At 34.3% G+C, this 18,068-nt stretch overlaps 1 protein-coding gene across 1 annotated transcript; it reads right to left on the bottom strand.

The window, feature by feature from the left end:
- Nucleotides 1-1,350: 1,350 nt before the first annotated feature.
- Nucleotides 1,351-3,370, bottom strand: LOC113729358 (uncharacterized). Its single transcript, XM_027253662.2, has 2 exons — nucleotides 2,555-3,370; nucleotides 1,351-2,445 (listed from the first exon to the last, which is right to left on the bottom strand). Exons 1-2 carry the CDS (start codon nucleotides 3,368-3,370, stop codon nucleotides 1,351-1,353), a joined length of 1,911 nt encoding a protein of 636 aa, XP_027109463.1.
- Nucleotides 3,371-18,068: the final 14,698 nt, after the last annotated feature.

Genomic DNA, 18,068 nt, shown 5'->3' with positions numbered 1-18,068 from the left:
TGTATTCCACTTTTTTCTTTGTCGAACTCATCTAAATTTTTCTGTATCAGAATTTTTTTTTTGTGCTAAGGAAAAAGAGGCACCTGTGATTGTGTGTGTGTGTGTGTGTTTTTTTTCTTGATATACTGTGTGGTTCACGATCATCTAGGCTCTCAATGATTTTCAAGCGGATAGACCAGCTATGATTGTAAACCTGTAAAGCAAGCAGGCTACTAGTCCTGTTGGAGTGTCTAACCTGGATAGTGAACATGTTCTTGTTAATAGAGATTAAGGAGTTTTGATGTGCACATAATATCCAATGTAAACTAGAAAGTTCTCTTAGAACTCTTGAACGTGGTTCAGTTGTACTCCACCACATTGGAGCTTTCTTGAAACAAAAAATATGGCGGATTGGGCTAAATGAATATATGCATTTGCTTAGTTGATCCTTTCTTTTGGTGGCGTTTTTGGTGTTTTGTGTGTTTTTTTGGGGGGGGGGGGCAATGTAGATTTACATAGTAAAGCAAAGCCTATACTAGATACAAATAGATCAGCAAAAACACTTCTGGGACAGGTCCCGTTCCAGAGCTAATTTCCAAGGTTACTGTGTTAGTGGAATCTTCCACCAAGCTACTACCACATGTTGTATCTCATCCACAATTAATGGACCTCATAATACTGACAGCTGAAGTTGCCTAAGCTCTGAAGAAAATCTTTCAATAAATAATAAACTTTGCACCCCTAAATCAATTGTCATTCCATTTTTTAAGTGATCCACCCTAAAAAAAAGTTGGTTTTTTAGCTTCCTGTTTCATCTGTGATCAAGAATAGTTAAAAGTTTGAGGTTCGGACATCATTAGCTTATTGCTTTTTACAAAAAATAAATGACAATAAAAAAGTTGTCACTGCCAACAAGTTTTACTAGTGACACTAGAAAGTCGTCACTTTTTATGGATGGAAAACAATGACAACAAAAGTCGTCACTGAACGGAAGCATAATGTGACAACTCCAAGGGTTGACTATGACAAGAATTTAGCCAGCTTAGTGACAATAAAAGTCGTCACACAATGTACAACAATGAGTGACGACAAGAGTCATCACAAAAGCGAAATCGTTTGTGACGACTTTCAACAGTCGTCACATGGACCCCCTTTTGTGACATAGAACTAGTGACAGCTCTGTGACAGCAGTAAAAGTCGTCACTGACTTTTTTTGTGATGACTTATGAATTTTTAGTGACGACTTTCGCCTGTCACAGAAACGCAATTTTCTTGTAGTGACATCACGCTTAAAGTGAAAAAAAATAGAAAACTTGGAAGATTGACATATAATTCAAGTAAAAAATGGATAAAAAAGCAACTAAAAAGAAGTCAAATATGCCAAACCAGTGCCAAGTATCCAAGCATTGCAAGTGTCTTGGTATGCAGAACACTATTTTCTTCATCCAAAAACTTTGCCATACCAAAATCACTCACATGAGCAACCATACTTTCATCGAGTAATATGTTGCTAGGTTTCAGATCGCAGTGAACCACTGGTGTTGTATAACCAAAATGGAGATATTCCAATGCGGAAGCAACATCCATCATTATGCTTATCCTTTGCAGCAGATCCAGGCAATGGTTGTGGGAGTACAACCATTTCTCAAGGCTCCCATTGGACTTATAATCAAGCACCAAGGCTTTAAAGTCCAAGTTAGAGCAGCTACCAATCACTTTGGTTAGGTTTCTATGGCGAAGGTTGCGTAGAACTACACACTCTGTATCAAAACTCCCGGAAGTGACTTCTGCTAGTAAAGTGAAAACTTTCACGGCTACAACTGTCCCATCCGTCAAAATACCCTTATATACAGATCCAAAACTCCCTTTGCCAAGCAAATTGCTTTCATCATAACCATTGGTTGCTTGCACAAGTTCATAGTATGAAATCATTTTTGGCAATCCCATGGGCAACAAATCAGTATTTCTTGAAGCCTCATCCTTCCTTTGGCATCTTAAAAGTAAAATTGCAGCAGTTGTAAGAGCAATTATTGTTGCTGCAATACCTGATAGAATGCCTAGCATATGAAATACTTTCTTCTGACTGGATTTGTGAATCCGAGGAGAACCACATGGAGGAACATGAAATCTCTGAGCGCCACACAAGTCATCATTAGACATGAATGATTCATATGTGAAGTTCTTGAAAGGACCACTGGAGGGAATTTCTCCTCTTAAGTGGTTGAAAGAAAGATTAATGTATTTGAGATATAAAAGTGTCTCCAAGGACTTTGGTATTGGACCTGATAGATTATTATTGGATAGATCTAAAAATTCCAAGCTTAACATCTGATTGAGAGAGTCTGGAACAGGTCCCTGAAGTTTATTTTGTGCTAATGAAAGCGTTGCTAAACTTTGCAAGCCTCTTAAGGAACTTGGAATATTCCCATTAAGGTGATTTCCTGACAAATCTAATAGCGTTACTACCTTCAAATTTCCAGTTTCATAAGGTAGTGAGCCACTCAAGAAATTTATATGACAGGTTCAACGTCAAGAGATCAGCGAGGTTCCACAAGCTACCGGCAAAGTCAATTACTCTCAGGGAACTAATATTATTTAAGCATGATGGCATTGACCCACGAAACTGGTTTTGCCCCAGATAGATTTGGGACAATCTCTTTAACTTGCAAATGGAATCTGGAATTGAACCACTTAATTGATTAGCACTCAAATCCAAACCTTGAAGATTTTGCAAGTATTCCATTGTGCTCGGAACGGTCCCACTCAGGTGATTTCCATCTAGACTCAAAATCATTAGGCTGCTCAAATTCCCAATTGCATCGGGAATGCTTCCCTTGATTCCGCAACCATATGCATAGAATCTCTCCATAGAAGTTGAGAGATTCCCAATTGACATCGGAAGAAAACCATGCAGCGGATTTTCAGAAAAGTCTAAAATTTTCAGATACTTACAATTTGTTAAGTAACTGATAAAGCTCAATTCTCTCGATGAAGGTTCAGTTGTCAAATGATTATCAACGAGACCTAATACTCTTAGAAGTCTTAGGTTTCCAAGAGAGTTTGGAACTGGACCGCTGAATCTATTTCCAATCGACCCTAAAATAGTCAGCTTAGACGCATTTGAGATTGAGGCTGGTATCACTCCATCCAACTCATTCGAATCGAGAACAAGCCATTCAAGGTTGATCAATCCATGACCCATGGATGACGGACGCCTTCCAGAAAGCGTATTGTCCGATAGGTCCAGTACTCGCAGTGTCAAGATGTTGAATATTTGGGCTGGTATGGATCGAGTTAGGCCATTGGAGCCCAAACTAAGTTCGTCAAGATGCTTTAGGCGGCCGAGCTCTTGTGGAACGCTACCTAGAGAGTAACCTTCGTCTTCATGCATGCTACGGATTAATTTACTCATATTAGAATGTTTTAAATAATTTACTTAAAACCTTCGTCTTCATTACAAGGAATTGCTTTTTTTTTCGGATAAAATACTTTCACAACAACCAAGAGATATTTAAGTCAATAGGGTTTGAAGCCAATAGAATAGTTTTTTCTTTCAGATAAATGCATATATTTTTGCAGATTAATATGCTTAATAATTACAAACATGATAAAATCTAGAAAAAACCATATAAAAAGATTCAAGCTTATATATATATATATATATATATATATATATATATATATATATATATATATATATATATAACTTCACAAAAAATTTAAAAAAAAGGGAAGCCTAAGCTTTGGTAGTTTGTTGAGGTGATTGTGTCATTCATATTTTGATTATTACGTCTGGAAATGTTATACGGTCTTTTTTACCACCACATATGTTTAATAAGAAAATTCTTTGTATTCTTCTTTAGTTACCGAAAGTGTTACCAACTATTTTTTCAGGTTTGATAAGTAATTACCTTTATGTTATTCTATAATTTGTGTACCTCCGGATTTCCTTCATACAAGCCTTCAAACTACTAATCAATATATTATTTAATTGTTTGAGAATATACAACTAGGAATATGTAGCTCTCTTGTTTTTTTCTAATTTCAGCTAAAATGCAAAAAGAGTTGGGCTATTACCAGCAAAAGTAATAGTCTCCAATGACGAAATATTGAACACCCCCAATGGCAAAGGACAAGAAATCTGATTGTTAATTTGTTGATGTTCACTCTCTTCAATTTGTTTAGATTCCGAATCTCTATTAGAATTGTCCCTCGTAGAGAATTGATGTTTCTAGCTTTGGTGACATGAGATTTTACATTCAAGCACCGTGATTAATTAGCTTTGAAATATTTATTCTAAAATATAAAACAAAGTTACATTAGATTACGAACTTTGTAATGCATACCTAAATGCAAATTGTTAATCAAATTTCCCTAAATGACAATTAAAACATGGAGCCTTTTAAATTATTAATCAAATAGTTATATGTACATTTATCTGATATCTGCTAAAATTCAAGAGCTAGGATGGTACCAATCAAATTGTTCTGCCAAGACGTAGATCCACTAGCGCCGTCAAGTTCCCAAATCCTTCGGGTATCACTCCAATCAAATTGTTGCCCCCAAGACGTAGTTCCACAAGCACCGTCAAGTTCCCAAATCCTTCCGGTATCACTGCACTAAAGTTGTTGTAAAACAACCTCAGTACCTGAAGCTTCGAACACTCCGATAACGATGTGGGTATCACACCACTTAATTTGTTGCGGCCAAGGTCAAGCCATGTGAGTCCTTGAAGACGGAGACATATGCTGGATGGAAGACTGCCAGATAAGCTATTACTTCGAAGAGCAATAGCTTCGAGTGAGGAAATATTGAACAGCCCAGTTGGCAGAAAACCGGAAAGCTGATTAAAGTCGAGGACAATTTACTTCAAATTTTTTAATTTCCCAATCTCCATTGGTATTGCTCCTTGTAGAGAATTAAACTGCAGATTGAATGTCTCTAGCTTTGACATGTTGGAGATAGAAGGTGGGATAAAGCCTGTAAAGCTATTGTTCTTTAGAGAAAATTGTCGGAGTTGTTGGAAGGAACCAACCCAAGAGGGAATATTTCCGCTAAGCATGTTAATGCCTAAACTAAGGACTCGTAACCTTGACAGACGAATCAATTCATGGGGAAGTTCTCCGTAAAAGTTGTTCCTGCTCATATCGAGGGACATGAGAAAGGAGAGATTGTCCAGTTGTGGAGGAATGGTGCCGGTAAGGCCCAAGTTGGAGATATTCAAGGCAGTGACTCTACGGTGGTGAAAGCCGCAAGTGACTCCTTTCCAGTCACAAACTGAGGAAGTAGCCGACCAGTTGCTTGCCAAGATTTCGTGAGGATCCCCAGTGATTTTGGCTTTCAATGAGAGAAGGGCTGATTGATCAGAGGTAATGTTGGGGGCGGCCATGGCTAAGCAAGATAAGAGAGAACCTAGCAAGAAGAGTCCAGGGGGAAAATACAAGTGAGATAATTTCTTCATGATTATACTCTCAGTTTTGCTAGCATTTAAGGGATACCTTTATGATAGGAACCTGCCTATGGTAGGAATGCCGGCAGAGAGCGACACGTGTTGGGTTGCAAACAGTACAAACGGAGACGTTAAAATGTTGGAGAGCGCATGGAGAGGAAATCAAGCAGAACTGTGTGTAGATGGAAGCAAACAGCACACTGACTTCCGTACTATCTCGTAGGTTAGGACAGGAAGTGTTATTACATGTTAGAACCAGAGGCATTTATGTATTTGCAAATGTACCCATTACCAATGGAAAAATGCTGCAAATGCCTTGGACAAAAAAATGTGTGTAAAGATGGTACAGAAATTTGAAGAAATAATAAAGGATTATCGCACACGCATGGGGGATAATCATTTGGAAGAAGGAAAAGTGGAGGTAAACGAAAGGATTCAAGCCTTCATTATAGTTATATACATATATAAATTTAGTACCAAGTGTTGAGCTTAAGCATGTGGAAAAATGGAGTAGTAACTATCGTTATGGTAAAAAAAACAGTTTTAGACATGATATAATAGGTTATAATAATTTTAGTAACCATTTGATTACGTGTTGGACTTATCCACTTGAATAGGATTATGCGTAAAAATAAGGTAGTAAGTTTCTCATCTAAAATAGTAAGTTAACGTAATACATTAGTAACTTTTGCAGCCCAAAAAGTGAATTGAAAGTATTATGAAACATACTTTTTAAAGAAATAAATTACAATTTTTATCCTCAATATACTTTTGAGGGAGTAAGTTTATTCGAAGTAATAGTATGTTTTTATACATAAATAATCATTTTTACTTATAATATAGTAAATTTGATTAATGACAAAAACATGCTAAGTTATGGTAAAAATATTCTATTATGCCTAAAAAACTTATGCCAAGCCCATATTTTATTGTTATTTGAAATAACAGTAAAATGTTTTATTAATGATTAAAACTGAGTACCTTACTTAGTAATTACTGTTAATATACTTGTATAAATACTTGATTGTATGTGAATAAATTAGTATTTTTGAAATTATACATAATTAAATTTTTTCTGTGGCAGTTTTTTTTTAAAAAAAGTAAGCGAAATTTTTTTGGCGCACGACACAAAAATCCACAAGTCAAAATAGTTGGTCTGAAAGGGAAAGATACAGCTGAAGATCATTGTTTAAAGCACTAAATAAATAGATGTAAAATGTTGGTTAAAAGCTGGTACTTTGACATATAATAAAGGAAAGTCATAAAAAGCAGGCCATTTATGGAAAACGTTTTCATTAACAAAAATACCAGCTCTTCACGGCTTTCTTACCAGTCCTCCAAAGTATGACCAAAGTGCCAATACTTAAAATAGTAATTTTTTCGATTTATACAGAATTAGTTTGTTTTGTGCATTTTAAAAAAAATAATGAAAATTTTTTATCAGAAAGCATATAAGTCAAAAGGATTGGTGTAAAAGGGAAAGGAATAGCAGATATGTACAGTACTTGTATTTCACATTCGAAGGACTACAGTGCTGTTTTTGAAAAATAGCCCGAAAAATATGTAATCCAATCGGAACCGATTCTTCATTATTTAAAATACCAAATCTGTGATTTTCTCTTTTAACTGTTATCCATTGATATCTTAAAGTGTCATTTTTTCATCAAATACCACCACTTTAACACCCATTTTTCCTTAAAAAATTTATTGATTGGATAAAATAAAAATAAACCGGTTTTGCAATAAAACACTGGCTCTTTATAGCTTTTCTCCATTATAAGAACAGAGTACCCATTTTTTCATAGAAAAATTTATTTGTCGGATTAAATAAAAATAAACCCGTTTTTCAATACAACACTAGCTCTTTATGGCTTTCCTCCATTATAAGAACAGAGTACCCATTTTTCTATAGAAAAATTTATTTATCGGATAAAATAAAAATAAATCCGTTTTTCAATAAAACACTAACTCTTTATGGCTTTCCTCCATTATAAGAATAGAGTGCCCATTTTTTCATAAAAAAATTTATGGATAAAATAAAATAAAAATAAACCCATTTTTCAATAAAATACTAACTCTTATGACTTTCCTCTATTATAAGAACAGAGTACCCATTTTATCATAAAAAATTTTGTTTATCGGATAAAATAAAAATAAATCCGTTTTTCAATAAGACACTAGTTCTTCATGACTTTTCTCCATTATAAGAACAAAGTACCCATTTTCTCATAAAAAATTTATTTATCGGATAAAATAAAAATAAACCCGTTTTTCAATAAAACACTACCTCTTTATGATTTTTCTCTATTATAAGAACAAAGTACCCACTTTCTGATAAAAAAAAATTATTTATGGGATAAAATAAAAATAAACTCATTTTTCAATATAACACTAGCTCTTTATGGTTTTCCTCCTTTATAAGAACAGAGTACCCATTTTTCATAAAAAATTTTGTTTATCGGATAAAATAAAAATAAATTCGTTTTTCAATAAAGCACCAGCTATTTATGGCTTTCCTTCATAAATTATCTAGTTTTCCATTTTTTCATAAGTTAATTTATTAGTTGGATAAAATCAGAATAAAATTGGGTTGAACAGTAAATTACCCTTTAGCATAAAATTGAAATACAGGAAAGTAACCTATAGCAAGTTTTAACTCCATTTCCAATACAAAAATATGCTAGAAATTCTTTTTGCAAACGCAAGACACCTAATTCATAAAGTCTCAAGAAACCTTTACAACCGTTATGCAAAAGCAACTTATTCATTCTAAATTTTTAGCATTAATTTGATTATCTGTTGGACGTATCCACCTGAATAGGATAATAAGTATTTTCTGGGACATGAGCCATAATAAGAATTAAACTTGTATTAATGTAGACATAAAAAAATGAGAGAAATAGCGTAACAATTAATACAATAATAAGAATAACAGAGTTGGTATACCAAAATTAGTATAGTCTAGAATTTTATTTTTTTCTGTAAATAGTTCACGAATATGAGATTCAACCACTAAAAAAAAGACATCTATATGTATTGCAGAGGGAATTTTGGATAAGGAGCTTTCCAAATTGTCAAAAGTCTGAATACTATTTTATTAGAATTTTACATTTCTAAAATTAAGAAATGTTTATCTCACAACTAAATCTATAATTGCTTGTACAAATCCTATAATCATGCTCATGTTTTTCCCACATTTCCCTCACGTTTTCCCCACTAACCCATAAAATTAAAACTCCTAAATTTTAACTAACAGATAATAGCCAACCATGTAAAATGATATCTGCAAATTCCAATTACTGTCTCACATTTACTGTTGACTTTACTGATAGTAATAACTAACAGTTATTACTGACATTCACATCTCACACTTACCACATTACTCATAGTAATAACTAACTGTTAATTTAAAAAATTCGCAACTACGAAAGTCACATATCCAAAATTTAGGAGCATGTTTAAATTATAATTTTCACAATTCAACGTATTTTATTGTCATAATATAGTTTACTCTCATAATCATTCACAAAACTGATGCTCACCAATCCAATTGACCCATTTCATTTGTCATCATATAAATTCAATACAGTGAAAAAATTATGCATCATACATTCACTATGGATAAATCTCAGTTACAAACATTTCAATCAGTGACAAAGCCAAGATTTTTTTTCTAGAGAAGCTAAAATTTTTCTAGAGGGGCTAAAATGGGTACTCTGTTTTTATAATGGAGGAAAGCCATAAAGAGTTAGTGTTTTATTGAAAAATGGATTTATTTTTATTTCATCCGATAAATAAATTTATTTATGAAAAAAAGGGTACTCTGTTCTTATAATGGAGAAAAGCCATAAAGAACTAGTGTTTTATTGAAAAACGAATTTTTATGTATTTTATTCGATAAATAAATTTGTTTATGGGAAAATTGGTGTTAAAGAGGTGGTATTTGATGGGAAAATGATACTTTAGGATACCAATGGATAACAGTTAAAACATAATCACAGATTTGACATTTTAAATAGTGAAAAATCGGTTCCGTTTGGATTAGATATTTTTTGGGATATTTTTCAAAAACAGCACTATAGTCCTTCGAACATGAACTACAAGTACTGTAAGTATCTGCTATTCTTTTCCCTTTTAGACCATTCTTTTTTACTTATGTGCATTCTCATAAAACATTTTCGTTCATTTTTTTAAATTCAAAAAACATTAATGAAATATGTATAAATTGAAAAAAAAATACTATTTTAATTATTGCCACTTTGGTCATACGTTGCAAGACTGATAAGAAAATTGTGAAGCGTTGCTATTTTTATGAATGATAACTTTTCCCGTAAATGGCCCGCTCTTTATGGCTTTCCTTTAATATATGTCAACGCACCTGCTTTTAACGAGCATTTTACATCTAATTTATTTAGTACTGTAAACAATGATATTCAGAATGTTTCTTTCCCTTTTAGACCAACTACTTTGACTTGTGGATTTTTGTGCTCTGAGAAAAAAGATTTTCGCTTACTTTTTTTTGAAACTGCAAAAGAAAAAATTAATTTGCCTATAAATTTCAAAAATACTTATTTATTCACATACGATCAAGTATGTATACAAGTATATTAACAGTACTTACTAAGTAACGTACTCAATTTTAATCATTAATAATACATTTTAGTGTTATTTCAAATAACACTAAAATATGAGATTCGTATAAGTTCTTTAAGCATCATACAATATTTTGGCCATAAATTAGCATGTTTTTGTCATTAATCAAATTTACTATATTATAAGTAAAAATCACTATTTATGTATAAAAATATACTTTTACTTCAAATAAACTTACTCCCTCAAAAGTATATTTGGGATATACTATTGTAATTTATCTCTTTAAAAAGTATGTTTCATATTACTTACAATTTACCTTTTGGACTGCAAAAGTTACTAATTTATTACGTTAACTTACTATTTTAGATGAGAAATTTGCTTCCTTATTTTTACCTATAATCCTATTCAAGTGGATAGGTTTAACAGGTGATCAAATGGTCGCTAAAATTTTTAGAACCTATTATATCATGTCTAAAACTGTTTTGTTTACCGTAACGATAGTTATGGGACCATTTTTCCGGATGCTTAAGCTGAACACTTGGGTACTAAATTTATATATGTATATAAATATAATGAAGGCTTCAATCTCTTTGTGTTTCGCGTTGCCGTGGAACTACTACGTTTACCTCTGCTCCACTTTTCCTTCTTTCAAGTTATTATTCCCGACACGTGTGACATTTACATTTATTATTTGTTAAAACTTCAGTACCTTCTTTACGCATATTTTTTTGTCGAAGGCATTTGCAGTATTTTTCCGTTGCTAACGGGTACATTTGCAAATGCATAAATGCCGGTGGTTCTGACCTACAATTACCCTTCCCTGGCCCAAACTACTACATTGGAAAACGGAAGTCCGAACGTGTGCTTTTTTGCTTGTAGCCGCAGACTAAAATTTAATGTTTGCTCTTCATGCGTTCTTCCACAGCTTAACGTCTCCGTTTGCACTCCATCCAACTCCAACACGTGTCATGCTCTGAGAAGCCGCCTATGGTAGGAATGGTCAAAGGCTTCCTACCATAAAGGTATCCAGCATTTAAGACAATAGACACGGGCTAATAATGTCTATTATATGTACTTATATATATATACCAGACACTTGGTACATCTAATGCACGTATGACAGGACAAAGATAGAGACAATAATAGCATGAATTCTGACCGGATGAAATTTATTAAATCTACCCAAAATTATTAAGCCTTAATCATGCCCTAAAACCAGAAATAATTTACTCAAAAACATGCTTAAAATATACAAAAGAGGATTAAAGCTTGAAAAAGAGAATCTTTTTAAAAATTTTTCCAAGCTTTGGGTCATAGTATAATTATGCAAAAATTGAGGGGTTAAGTCACAATTTTCAAAACTTCCATGCAATCTTTTTCAAAGCTTTCTTCCGCATGCTATTCTTATTTCATCAGGATGCAAAATACCACCAACAATCATCAAAATTTGGACCAAAACAAGATTGTACAGCCCAGAAACTCAACCAAATCTCATCACTTGAATATCATATTTAATCACATGCAAACATGGTAGAAATCTCAAGCCAAGAGTTCACAAAAGACATAGCGGAAGGAAAGACAAGGCCAAGAACAAAATGGGGTAAAGTTGTTGTAGATTTGAGCTTATACGGAGGGAGAAGGTTGAACGGGTTACATTTGATGTTTAAAGACACCAAATAAACGTGGGGGATCCAAGAAAAGTTAGCTTTAAGACTGGAATCTGACAGCCGAAATTTTGCTGCAGGATGTTCACGGGCTGATGAAGCAACAGATTCGAGCCTGAATTTCACGTACTTGGAGGGTTTTTTCTAGGAGTTTTTTGAACAGAAGTTGCACTTCTACAAATGTAGATAGTGCAGATTTGGAAAAAACGTTGAAGTGACTGAGATTGAGGTCGAATTTTGCTCAAGAAGGAGGCAGGATGCTCAACCCTAGCTCAAGGTTTTCACAAAATTTTTCTGTTCTTTTTTTCTTCTTTTTCTATTTTTTGGCCGCCTTCCCTTTCTCACCTCTTCCTAATGGCTGCGTTCACAAGCCTTTCTCTTGCTTTTATATCGAATAAAATGGCCAAAAACCTACTTTCAAGGGTATGGATGAAACCCTTATTTTGCCGGGATTTTTTGAGCCATTAGATGGTTTTTTTCCAAAATATTCTTGATGAATTGTATGAAGGTGATGTGGTTCCTTGTAGTAACAATGTATTAGGGGGAAAACAAAGGAAAAATGCCAATCAAAATTGCTCCAAATGCTAGCTGCAACTCTCTGTACTACATACTGGTTTCGGTACCAGCTTACGAAGAGGAAGATGCACACGTGGAGAAAAAAAAATTTTTTTTTACAAAAATCTGATGAATCTGTTTTTTCTCTTCTTTTCTTCTATCTTTCCTTTCCTTTTCTTTCTAATTTCCTTCTAATTTTCTATGAATGAATTGAAATGATTTTCTTTAGAAAAAGTAAGAAATAGGAATAAAATAAAATGAATAAATGAAATAAGAATAAAAATAAATAATATAAAATTTTTTGGTGCCTACAACTTGCCTCTCTTTGTCCGAGTCTCGCAGAAATTCAAGACAAAGACGTAGACACCAAATTACTTACCTGTTTGCTCCAACTGTAATAGAATCAAAACAAACAAAGTGAGTTTCAAATAAAATCAGCAAGCATTTAAATCGATCAGTAGGATCTAATACCAGTCGAAACAACTAGTAAAATCTAATGGATTGGAAAATCCAGACCTAAAGAAATGAAAGATTGGTGGGACAAAATCCGAACCCAACAAAGTAAAAGGTTGGTGGGATAAAATTCAAATCCAACAAAATAAACAGTCAATAGGATAAAATCTAAACCCAATAAAATAACAACTGGTTGGATAAAAGTCCAAATTCAACAAAATAAAAGTTGGTAGGAAAAAATCTAAATCCATCAAAATAACGATTGGTGGGATAAAACCCAAACCCAACAAAATAAAGGTTAGTGGAATAAAATTCAAATCCAACAAAAATAACGGTTGGTAAGATAAAATCCAAATTCAACAAAAATAACGGTTTGTGGGACAAAATCCAAATCCAACAAAATAACCATCCCAAGCCCAACAAAAATAATGGTTGGTGGAATAAAACCCAAACCCAATAAAATAACGGTTTGTGAGATAAAATCCAAATCCAACAAAATAACGGTTGGTAGGATAAAATCCAAACCCAATAAAAAAGTAAAAATGCATTGCAAAAAGGTGTGAAGCAATTTTTGCTATCTTTCTGAGCAAATATTAAACTTGCTTATGGGATCAAATATCACCTTTCTAAAAAAATTTGTTCCAGTGTAGATCAGACGTAGCTAAATAAGTATTGTTTTCTTCTTCCTACAAGAAGATATGCGTAATCCAATCTTACAAAAGGAAATAAAAACAATCGCGATGAATATAATATCACCACCGTGCGGTTCTCGAGCCTTGAGGACCCTATAAACGTGAGCTTTTTGATGTCGAGAAACTGTCCGATTTAGAAGACTTATGCAACCTTCTCTTGATCTGCTAGTATCTGTACTCAGCCAACCATACTTATACTATGAGATATACATTTATGCACCAATTATGATAAATTACGGGGATTGTCTTTTGGTTGAGTTTAATGAAAAACACGTAAAAGTTTTAAAATTATTTCATGCAACGACACAAAATACTGTAAAATAATTTTCAATGAGAAAAATGACTTTTATTAAGTTTACGAAAGTTGATTTAGAGACTCGGATACAAATTCGAGTGGCTTGTCTATGATGAAAGAAACGTCACATTTGACCCCTTCTGATATCACCTTCCTGAAATTCAGTGTTGCCTAGTGGCTGTCAAACTATCAAAAATAAAATTTATATTAGACCTACTACCAAAACTGAATAAATATAGTGGTAAGTAAGGTCATCTCCATAGGGAACCGGTAGACTTATTACACACAGGTAATTGGGGGATTTTTGGAAAGGAGATAAAAGAAACAAATTACAGATATAAGTGATGGGTTGCAATTTTATCATATATTTTATTATTAATTTCCCCTATTACCTGACCTGATGTGGATTAATTATTAGATTCTACTCACTTTTGACAATTTACATTTATTTCAGGGAGTAGAACGAAAATATTCTAACAAGTGCCAATTTGGCAATCATCAAGAAAGAGTTCAAGTAGCAGGGGCATTTTTGGAATATCAAGCCGCGACCCTTCTTGGTAATTTGGCCGAAGACAGCATTAAAAAGAAGAGTGCTGGAGTCTTCTTCGGCTGGGCGGCGGCAGCCGCAGAGTAGGATGAATAGAGGCATTAGATAGAAATTAGAATGAAATGCAGAGAACTGGTACTACTTGGGAGGTGTAGCCTCTGACTTTTCTTTGGGAGAGTTTTTCCTTCTTCGTATGAGAGACCTCTAGCTTAGCTTTTTCTATTGACTTTTCCTTCGTAGCTTTTGGTAGTGGAGTTCTCCTACGGATGTCAGGAGCAATTAGGAAGACATTGAGTCATACTCTGCAACTTTGCTTTACTTTATTCCTTTCACCGAATTGAATTTGCCCATTTTTCAATTGATGGCCGCGAGGCCCGCGACTCTCTCTCCAATTTTGTATGGGTTTTTCGTATCAAATATGAACTAGTTTCTTCACTCCAGTCAAGGAACGACGGAGGCTTTGGTTCGCCTAAAAATTGTGAGATTGATTTAATTTTATCTTTTTCTTTTATTTATTGGTATTCGCATATCCCTTGATTGCAGCATTTATGATTATTTAATTGATTGATTGTCTTGAATCCGGATAATTAGTTAACTTGACAATCTATTGTCAATTAGGGCATTAAATCCGTAATTCTTTAATTGCCTTGAATTAGTGGCAACTGGCATGATTAGGTTTATGTCAGGGGAATACGCGGGCTAATTTGAAATAACCCTGGTAGTGTGTTATTTGGTTAGAATAGGGCTCCTTTAATACATAAGGCAATTGGAAAATTAAATCTTACGGGCGTACCTAAAATTATTTCTCAATTAGGATAGTGATTAACGGGCGTACCTTAATCACCGACACAGTAAGGAGGGGTTGACTGTCATCGCTTGTTTAGCAGTTATAACCTATTTATTAGTAAATAATTGGAATTGCATTTACATCGATGATCAATTAGGTGAACCATTGTTGAAGTTATTTCTTGACTAGACTTTTAATTGTCATTTTATTTGATTGGCACTTTCCACACAAAAACACCCCCTGATTACTGTGAATTTGAAAAGAAGCAGATACACCCAATCCCTGTGGATTCGACCCTGCTTACCACTATCTATAAAAATTAACTTTAGTTGAGCAGGTTTATATTATTGCACAGGCTGACAACCTGTCAATTTTTGGTTCCGTTGTCGGGGACTGGTACCTGATTAATTTGTTTCTTTTTTAGTTCATCTTGTTTTTCTTTCTTTTTTTTCATCTTTTTTTTATATATAGTTTATAGCTGCTAACATTCCGTATTTTGGTGATAGACTGAATTTTATTTCTAGAAGGGGTTATGAGACTCATGCTTTTTATAATGATCAATTGGCTGTTGCAAATTGTGAAAGTTATTTTGCTTCAAATCATTCAACCGACATATACCCCGTATTTCAAGATGGTCTAAGTGCTCCAATCGATACCTTTGGAGATTTTTCATCTCAATATCAAACGTGGCATGACTCTTATTCAAACGGGTATGATCAAAGATGGTGGGATGATTCCAATTTTAATTATGCGACCAGGCCAATGGGTTTTCAACAGCAAGAGTCTCAACAACCATCATCCGTGTCAGGTATGTCTCTTGAAGAAATGATTGAATTACTAATTGCTAATATATATTGATTTCAACAGGAGACACAAGCGATGGTGGATCAAGTGCAACTATTGACATCCAAGATGACGGATCAAATGCATCTATTGACATCCAGAATAACGCAATTAGCTTCTCACATGTGTGAAGAATTGCCCTCACAGACCAACATCAACCTTGAAGAAGATGAGAGCGCAATTATCCGGCCAAATGACATGAAATTGCAAGAGTTTCACGAAAACGGATCTAAAGATGCAGTTGAAAAGGAAACTAAAGTGCAAGAAATGAGACCACGGTATCAACTCGTTCAAGTGAATGGATCCAGTGAACAATCTCCAAATGCGGTGACATCTCCTCCAGTCTTTAATCAATATTCTTCTGACTCTTATTCTTCAATTCCTGTTAGTGAGATTGACTTTATTATACCAGAAAATTTTGAATTTCATAACAGAAATAAATTAAGAGTAGCGATGGCAAGATATCTTGGATCAATAAATGCATGTGAGGGAGGAGTGAATGGAGAATTCAAATTATCGTTGACTTGTTTGGCGCCATTTACTAGTCCATGGAAGACCATAGCTCGTGTGCTCAAGAATTACTCTATTTACGAGGGTTATCAGGACTATATAGAGGATGAATCATTAAAATGAGTTACACGATTTTATCCTCCGTGGCGATGTCTAGCAAAAAACATTAAAGAAAGGCGCTCATTGGGAGGCAATCCAATTTCTTTTAGTTGTTTGTTTAGTTTTGTTTGATAGCCTAAATATGTTTTCATTGAGTTTGACTGATTTTTTGCTTCAATTTTCGTTTTTGATTATTCGTAGGTATCTCTCTGACATGACGCGCCCGCGTCAAGTCGTATGGAGAGCTCATAGTCAGAAGGGTTCTTGCTTTCTTGACATGCCCACGTCACATTCGCGGGAAAGGTAAGTATTCAAAACTTGATAACAGCTTTCGATTTCCTGTTAATCTCTAATTTTGAATTTCGAAAATAAGTTTTGTTAATAATAATATTAAAAAAATAATATAAAAAATTTAAAAATTTAAAAAAAAATAAAATAATTAATAATTAATAAAAAAAATTTTAAAAATTTCCTTTTAGCTATGACCTTTGTTTCCAAAATTAAATTTAAAAAAAAAAATTTTTTTTTCTTTCTTTTTCTTTCTTCCTCTTTTTTTTCTTTCTTCTCCTCTATTTCTTCTTTTCTGTCGATCGAAAGCCTTTGCCCGCCGCCATATCTCTCCACCTCGCTCGCCCACCATCTCTCTTTCTCTCTCGTTGATCCTCCACCGCACGCCACAACTCCCCTCCTCGTGACCATCACTTCGTGTGCCTCACACCCACGGGTAGCGCCGCTGTCATCTCCGTCTGAGCGCCGCGTGACTGGCCCGCTGCCACCGTCGAGCACCTCCACCAGCTCTCTCACCACCACAGAGTGCCACCGACGCCTCCGCCGTCGCGCGCCATGCGCCACCATCTCTGTCTCTTTCTCTTCATCGCCATCATTCTTTCCCAGAGATATTGTTTGGCCACTGTCTACGGTGGAAAATTTTGCATTCCCTGGTTGGATTGGCCACTGTGACGCTTGAATTGTGTTGCATTTGCTGGTTGAATTGAGTTAAGATGTTTCAGAACTTGGCCGCGTACTTCCACCACATCGGTTTTCTTGCACCATTCTCACCTGCCCCTTAGCCACTCGCAAGGGAAGTTTCGTTGTCCTCTTCACTTTACTTGCTTTATAATCTCCATTGGGGACAATGTCCGATTTAAGTGTAGGGGGGATTGGACAGCTGTGATCCTAGTATTTCTAGTTTTTAGTTTTTAGATGTTTTTCCTTTATTTTTAGGTTGTTATTTGTCTATCTTTCGTTTATTTTCTTTCTTTTTAGTGATCATCTCTCATGTGAATACCAAGATTTGATGTTGGATTGTTGACTCTAATTCTGCTATTACCAAGTTTTAATAATAAAATTGTATTTAGTTAATGTGGTTGAACCCAAGAACATCTCTTTGGTGAATATCGGTGATTATTTGACTCTTCTAATTTTTGGTTAATTTTTCTAGGTATAGGGAATGATTGTTGGCATTTTCATGTGAATTGGTCCAGTTATTAACTTTAGTTCTCCATGTTTGAAAAATGAGGCTAGCTGCTGCTATTTTTTTTGTGATATTTTGAGTTATTGTGTTATCTGGCTGTGAAATAAATTTGATTGTACTCCACTATT

This window comes from Coffea arabica, chromosome 2e (assembly GCF_036785885.1).
Source record: "Coffea arabica cultivar ET-39 chromosome 2e, Coffea Arabica ET-39 HiFi, whole genome shotgun sequence".
NCBI classification, from domain to species: domain Eukaryota; kingdom Viridiplantae; phylum Streptophyta; class Magnoliopsida; order Gentianales; family Rubiaceae; genus Coffea; species Coffea arabica.
This window is presented reverse-complemented; position numbering and strand designations above follow the sequence as displayed.

Coding starts and splice junctions, on each gene's coding strand:
- LOC113729358 (XM_027253662.2), bottom strand. CDS start 3,370: ATGCATGAAGACGAAGGTTACTCTCTAGGTAGCGTTCCACAAGAGCTC. Junction 2,446..2,554: donor ATAATATTAGTTCCCTGAGA/GTAATTGACTTT, acceptor GGAAATTTGAAG/GTAGTAACGCTATTAGATTT.